The sequence below is a fragment of the Acartia tonsa genome, chromosome 10 (genome assembly GCF_053477335.1).
Source record: "Acartia tonsa isolate MP-2025a chromosome 10, ASM5347733v1, whole genome shotgun sequence".
In the NCBI taxonomy this organism is placed as follows: domain Eukaryota; kingdom Metazoa; phylum Arthropoda; class Copepoda; order Calanoida; family Acartiidae; genus Acartia; species Acartia tonsa.
The window spans coordinates 7,784,782-7,792,460 of NC_137269.1; the positions used below are offsets into that span (position 1 = coordinate 7,784,782).

Here is a 7,679-nt window from a genome sequence, read left to right on the forward strand (position 1 = left end):
TAGCTTTAATCATATAAAAGCAAAATATTTTATATTATTTAATTTATTTTCTCGTATTCATTTGAATCCGGTGGATAGGAACCGGTTCTCATCCATACGTAAAAACTACGTCTAGCATCGTATCATCTCCAGCTTTCTACGAATATAAAAATGTAAATTTATAAGATTAAAACTAGTGTTTTAGCCCCGAGGTGCCGAAGGCACCGGTTAATTGTACATTCTATATCCACGGAAAGCCGTTTATAATACGATGCGAGAAAAAACTATTCCAGTGTTGCTTCGAAACCGATTTATATCTGGTAGATTAGAGTCGGTTCTCAGCCAGAATGAAAAATTATGTATAGCATCGAAGACAAACCCCAAACTGTCCCAGAATGAGCAAGACGATTCCAGTTACGTCATATACGTTTCGGGAAAGAAAAAGGGAAGGGGGGAAGAAAATCTCTTCAAAAGAGATGGGAGAAAGGGGAAGAGATTTTCTTCCCCCCTTCCCTTTTTATATGACGTCACAGGAATCGTCTTGCTCTTCTGGAACAGTTTGGGGTTTGTCAGCATCGAATTACAGACAATTTTCCACGAATAATAAAATAAAGTGATGAAATTATTACCAGTTTTGTTAGATGGTCCACTTAGGCCCTCGGGTCTTACTAAACTGGTTTTAAACTTATAAATTTCCATTCTTATTTCCACGGAAAGCTGTCTATAAAACGATGTAATAAATTACTATTCTGATTAAATTTCACTAAAAAAGATATTTTGACGTCATAGTGATGTAATTTTCACAGAGAAAAATTAAAAACAACGTCAAAGAAAAAATATGAGTGTAATTACTTATTGCATCTTATTATAACCAGTTTTCCGCGGATATTAAAATGAAAATTGTAAGTCTTAAACAAGTTTTGTTAGCACCGAAAGGCCGAAATAACAATATTAATTATCTGTAATTCGATGCTATACATTATTTTTCAGTATGGCCAGTTTTAATCCAGCGCATGTTAATTAAATGGTTTTGAAGCTATAATGGAAATAATGATTGAAAACGGTATTAAACGGCCAGTAAAGAAAAAGTTTTATTTTAGGATTTTTTTTGACTTTTTGACCAAAAATTTAATGTTTAATCTTTTTTATATGATAACAAACTAGGATGACAACATCCATGAGTAGCGAAAGCAAAGTACAGAAATATTAAAAGATATCACGAAGGAAACATAAATAATACAGAATACGTTACGAAAAATGACCGGTTTTTAAAATGGTCTAGCCTTCCCTGTAATGAAGTTGTAACCCTATTTTTTGTATGTGTGATCTTTATATACATGTATGTGGTGATCACTAGAATTTTCGAACATATAGAAATTTCGTACGAAAGTTTTTTCGTCGTGAACTATTCATGATAGTTCAAATGATGTATAATGGTGTTTGTTGCGGTAAATTAGATCAAAGAACATTTTCCAACATTCAGCAGGCTATGAAAGAAAATATTCAAAATGAAAAAATGCAGACCCTTATGTATTTTAAGTGAATTTTGGTTAAGCCGAAAAATCATAGATTTTGAGGTCTCGATACTTGATAGGAAGTCGGGTAAGGTGTCTATGGAAGCAGAAATTTATGCTGAAAACTCGACACAACCACTATGCTTAATTCAATTTTACTATGTGATTTTCGGCTTAAGTAAAATTTACTTTAAAAAATAAGGGTCTGATTTTTTTCACTTTGAATTTCTTCTTTTATAGCCTGCTGAATGTTGGAAAATGTTCTTTGATCTAATTTACCGCAACAAACACCATTATACTGCATGTATATAAAGATCACACATACAAAAAATAGGGTTACAACTTCATTACAGGGGGGGGCTAGACCATTTTAAAGACCGGTCATTTTTCGTAACGTATACTGTATATGCTTATCAATCACCAATCTACCACAGAGGTTCAACTATTCAATTTACCTAAAGAAAATAGACCTATCTAGCTGATATGAATGGATACGTGGATATGACAGGGGAAATATTGTCGTCAATTTAGGTTGCTAATCTTGACCTCATTGATTGGTTCGTTCATCCAGTAGGATGGGAGGGAATGGGGTATAGTGTGTGAGTATCACTTTATTAGAAAATCTGGTGGAACATCCAAGTAATAACAAATCAAGTCTGTTATGTAAATGTTTTTGATTTCAAGAATTTAATTTTCAGGAAAAAAATGGTTTGGGTTAACTTAAGTTCAGATGCTCATGACTTTTTATCAGCTCCGCCTCCAAGGTAATTACCATTACTTTTAAAGTAAAAGATACTTTATAATAAAACTACTTTGTATTATAGATAGCGGCTTCCCTACCCTCTAATCTAAATCAACCTAATTTTTCATATTTTAGATTCAAAAGAAAAAGTAAAAAAATGGGGGGCATATTTTTTGTGGGAGGGATTTTAAATTTTTTTGGGGGGTTAGGGGTGTCCCATCTACCAAGAAAATAGCTTAAGACTATCACAGGACCAGTAGGTATATTCCCTGAAGAGTAGAGCCCAATCGGTTCAGTGGATTTTAACTAGCGGCTACACCCCTAGAGGCCTCTAGTGGCACTTTAAATGTTTTTTTTTTATATATATAAAATATGTCTGTGTTGCATTAAACTCTCTTTTTATAATCGAGAAACGTAAATAAAATTTAGATTTTTTTGTGATTTCTCTTAGGAGGGTGGTGGTACCCTCCCCCAGAATAGTTATATAAGGCGAACCCGATCGGTTCAGCGGTTAGCAAGATCCTTCGGTACAGACAAACAGACAGACAAACATACAGACAAACAAACACAGACAGACAAACAAACAGACAGACATCCTGTTACTTAGTATAAGTATAGGCTTTATAATTTTCGTTTAAATTAAAGATCTTTGGATGGTTTTAAGCTATTAAAAAATTCTTAGGATGGTTTAAAGCTATTTTAGTGTTTTTTTATATATATGTATATACACCACATATATTTTTATTTGAAAAGAGTTGGTCAACCCCAGCAAAAAGGTTTAAAAACAGCAGAGGAATAATAAAGCGGTAAAAGTCTAGACTGTTAAGTTCAGCAATTCATGGAATCATACTATACAAACAGAAACATTTAACTACTTTATTGTGCTTGTTTATTGCTAAATTGGAACTACCTTATTTGTTAGTTAGTTCATCCAGTAGCAGGGGAGGGGATTGGGTAAATGGGGTGGAAGTGCAGGGAATCATTATTTTAGCACGCTGCGAGTTTATTAAGAAATGTTAGATCACTTTTTCTTTTAGATTTTACCATCGTACTGGACAACGCAGAATAGTCCCGGTAGCGCCACCTGTTGTGAAATCGGCTAAACATTCAGTTTCAAGGTACAAAAACCCTTGTAGAGCCCCCTGCAGTAGTTATGCACAAGAAAAATACTACTCCCATTTACTATTTTTAATATAATTAACTAATGAGGGATTTTCTATAATATTTTATGTCAACTGAACTTCAGCTCTTTAACTCACCATGTCTGTTTGTCTATCCTTCGATTTTTTCTGCCTGTCTACTTATGGTTGCTTTTATCCCTGTTCAAATCAAGTTTAAAAGACGATTACAGCCCAAGATTAATACATTTGTTAACAAGACAGTAAAGGTTCAAAATCTTGCAAAAATATAAAACATTATTTCACAATTTTATTATAGAAATCCAAACGGCAGTAGTAGACATAACAGAACAATTTTAGAAGAAACTGAAGAAAAGCAAAATTATCATAAAAATTCTACAGATTCCTATAATGGATCTCAGGTAAAATATCTAACAGCCATTGAAACCGGTTTGACAATAATAGATCAAACAAAGATATATGATTATTTATTTATTTGCTTATTACTTATCAGTAGACCAGCAACTACACCCATAGAGGCCTCTAGGGGCGCTTGAGGTAGGGGGAGGGGAGGGTGAGTTGGCCCCTGCCCATTTTCACTTCAAATAAATTCGATTAGCGAGATCCTTTGGCACAAACATACACAAACAAACACACAGATGAACACATAGACAAACAGACACCCTGTTACTTTATTATAAGGATAAATGTATGTACAGGATGTGCTGGAGACGCAGCCGCCTGCCGACCTCTTCAGTTCTGATAATGATAGTGAAATGTTGGATATTTTTAGACCCACTCTAGCCAAATATAAACAGGTAACTAGTCCCCAAAGTTTTTATAATAACATTTTCCTCTTCGTTGGCTTAACAATTTTGGGGACTTTTATTGTAATTTGATTAGTTGAGTATCCAAACGCTTCAACCACTAGTCGTATTCTACAGTAGTGATTATTTTATGTATCATAATTGGAGATACACATCAAATTATCGGCCATTGACGTTCTTTGATTCGTTGGCTTTAACTCTTTGAGTACTTTTATAAAATCTTGATTTGTCATTTACTAAGTTTGAAAAATAAAATTACCTTGCTTAGGATGAAAACCAAGTATACATAACAATTCATCCAGTGAGTGAGGAGGGCTCACAGTACACCAGCAGTAACAGGTAAATACCTGGGGGAGGGAGGGGATATATATATGAATTAATTGATACTGGTACCCAAAGTTTTATAAATACTTTTATTTGTTAAAACTTTAGGTGCTGAATCTTGAATGGTAGGCTCAAACTAGCAGTATCAATTCTTTTATAATTTCAATCTAAAGCAGGAGTAATTTTGTTTATCATTATGTTTATTTTTGTGGATACACACCAATTATCCCTCAAAATCCATGATAGCTACATAAAAGGTGTGCAAAAAAATGCGGATCTTTTTAAAATTCAGGCATGTGTTAATGGTAGAAAAATGTTATGCAAACCGTTAGAACTGCTATGAACTCTAGTTTTGAGAAATATAAAAATGATTCAGTTGTGACATTTTGCCACATAGCTCCCTAACTATAGGTAGCACAGGAATCATTTTCATATTTCCAAAAACTAGAGTTCATAGCAGTTCGAACGGTATACATTAAGAGATATAAGTTTTCCGGAATTTTAATGTAGGGAGTAGATTTGAAATCTGCATCAAATTTTAAGGATTTTTTATAAAATTCGTTTTTTGTATAATTCTTTATCTAAAAGCGGAAATACAAATTAAGTTAATTAATTTTGGCATCCGTGATTGGTGGATTTAAAAAATCTGCGCTCTGATTGGATGTCGTACATCATTCAACCAATTAGAGCGCAGGTAGTTTAAAATCCACCTATCCTATTGGTCAAATGTATTAACTTAAAATGTATTTCCGCTTTTAGATAAAGAATTTTACAAAAAACGAATTTTATAAAAAAAATCCTTAAAATTTGATGCAGATTTTAAATCTACTCCCTACATTAAAATTCCGGAAAACTTATATCTCTTAGTATACATAAAAATTTTTTATACTATTAACACAAGCTGCGCTATTTGAATTTTAAAAGGTCCGCAATTTTTTCTCACACCATTTAAGTAGATGCAATATGACAGCTGCTAAAAATTTGTGTAAACTTAGTGTCAACTTATATTATTTCAATATATTAGCTTAGTGGCGAAGCTACTCTTTAAGGGATAGTGCCCTTCTTGTCAATAACGCAAAATGACGAAGCCCAAAATACATAACTTTTGCACTACGTCGTCTTCCTGTGACGTCATATTCTCCATCTCAATTTTAGAAATTTTCTTTCCTACTTCTCCTCTCATCTCCCTCATTTTATGACGTCACAGGAAGACGACGTGGTGCAAAAGTTATGTATTTTGGGCTTCGTCACGCAAATTTAACTCTAATTTTTATTCTCCAGTTCATTTTTTTCTCTTTTTAACAAATGAACAATCTTTGCTATTATTTCCAAAATTCTCTCAGTTAATGCTTATGTAAAAACATGTTTTGCTTTTCCACTATCTAATTCCATATACTGAATATTTTTTAGGAATACTTCAGTAAATCCAACACCTAACCCACAACCTCATTATGATAACACAGGTTTATTATATTTTTAAAAGCGATGCTTTTCTATAATTAGGGACGGTCCGTCCGTCCGGAACTGATAGCTTTTTTCATTAATTTAGGCATAATAGAATTGCCCTATCGATTTCAAATTTTGCATGGCGATTCCTGTAGTAGTTAGGTACAATTTAGAAAACATAGCAACTCTATAATGGTAACCAGAATGTCAGTACGTCCATATTAAACAATTTGATTTTTTAACTTTTTAACAACTAATTTTTATATGATATTATAATCCGATTGTTCTGATTTTTGGAATACTGATTTCTAGGACAACAAAGCACAATATAAAACAATTATAATCGAAACATTTCTATAATCAAGTCCTAAAAATATAAGTATGTCCTGAAATAGCCTGTATTTAGTCAGTTTGTCAACAAATTTAGTACTTACAATTGTGTTTCGATTTTTATTCATTTATATTCTGATTGTTCAGTTCTGACACTCTACTCGTTTGTCCTACTGTTTCAGAGCTTCGCTTTCATTGATGTTGTCATCCTTGTTATGAATTAAATTATCATTAACAACAAACTTTTCAAAATTATTATAATTTGTTGCCAATTACAGCAATTATCATCGATCTATTCTATAATACAAAGTAGCTTGATGTCTGTCCGTCTTTCTGTCCGTCTGAAGCTTAAGATCGCAGTAACCACTTAATCGATTGGGTCTACTCTTCAGGGATTATACCTAATGGTTCTGTGGTGGTTTTAATCTATTTTCTTGGAGGGTGGGACACCCCTAACCCCACAAAAAATGAAAATTCACCCCCACCTTAAAAAAAATTGTTTTTGGGCATGAATTTTTATTTTTTTTATTTCTTTTTTGTTAACTTACAAAGCCGCTAGTATTCTATATTGGAAAGAAAACTTTTTTTTTAGAAAAGCATCATAAAGAAAAATCTTCAGAAAATCAGAATGGAAAACACCACAGTTCTTTAGAATTTTCAAATACAAAAGGTTTCTAAATTATTGCAATAAATAATATCAGAGATAGGACAGTGGGCATTAATCAAACTTAATTAAACAAAGGAGGATTAGGAAGGTGGGAGGAGGATGTACTTCAAGATGAAAACACGAATTTTAAGACTTGTGTCGCTCTGGTCTAAATATCTGTTTCTTTAGAAATAAAACATTATATACTAATACATTTTTTCAAATTAGTCAAAAAAAATTATATTCTTTAGGACATTTACAATATCAACATAAAATTTAAAACTTTATCCAGTCTGTGAAAAATAGTATGATTGGATTTAACTTAGCAGTCAATGAGAGTTATTACTAGATGATTTAACCACTATGAGTTTTAAACACTTACCCTTTGGAAAACATGAGCTCATTTACAGACATTTCCTTTATAGATCTGACATAGATCTTGAAACCATGAAGTAGGCCCTTTTGAAAATGTTAAAACTTGTAAGATTCTATTAAACAAAAGTTGTCGCAAATATAGGTATTAAATAAATAACTATAATTGCATAAAAAATTTGAAACTGTCAGACCACTACCGCTCCGAGTATGAATTTGATATTAGTCCGGGGCAACATCTGGATCAGAATGCTCTGCTGCAAGAAATTAAAAATGCAAACTACAAGGTAAAGTTTTTCAAGATCTCGAGAACGGCTGGAAGCCAGATCTTATATTTAAAAAAAGAAATGAGACCAGGGAGGGAGGCAACTTTGGATCTCA

The 7,679-nt window shown here is 32.7% G+C and overlaps 1 protein-coding gene and 1 long non-coding RNA gene across 2 annotated transcripts; both read left to right on the forward strand.

Annotated features, from left to right (window-relative positions):
- The first annotated feature begins 2,195 nt into the window (after positions 1 to 2,195).
- LOC145330416 (uncharacterized) lies at positions 2,196 to 4,523 on the forward strand. Its single transcript, XM_080175053.1, has 5 exons — positions 2,196 to 2,257; positions 3,273 to 3,353; positions 3,673 to 3,775; positions 4,073 to 4,171; positions 4,449 to 4,523. Exons 1-5 carry the CDS (start codon positions 2,199 to 2,201, stop codon positions 4,521 to 4,523), a joined length of 417 nt encoding a protein of 138 aa, XP_080031179.1. The 5' UTR covers positions 2,196 to 2,198.
- Positions 4,524 to 5,912: 1,389 nt separating this feature from the next.
- On the forward strand, positions 5,913 to 7,580 carry LOC145330506 (uncharacterized). Its single transcript, XR_013883437.1, has 3 exons — positions 5,913 to 5,967; positions 6,873 to 6,950; positions 7,491 to 7,580. It is a non-coding gene; the product is annotated as an uncharacterized LOC145330506 (long non-coding RNA).
- Positions 7,581 to 7,679: the final 99 nt, after the last annotated feature.

Excerpts from the sequence above, each read along its gene's own strand:
- LOC145330416 (XM_080175053.1), top strand. The coding sequence starts at position 2,199 with ATGGTTTGGGTTAACTTAAGTTCAGATGCTCATGACTTTTTATCAGCT. Across the intron at positions 3,776-4,072 it reads ATTCCTATAATGGATCTCAG|GATGTGCTGGAGACGCAGCC; the intron begins GTAAAATATCTA and ends ATGTATGTACAG. Across the intron at positions 4,172-4,448 it reads CTCTAGCCAAATATAAACAG|GATGAAAACCAAGTATACAT; the intron begins GTAACTAGTCCC and ends TACCTTGCTTAG.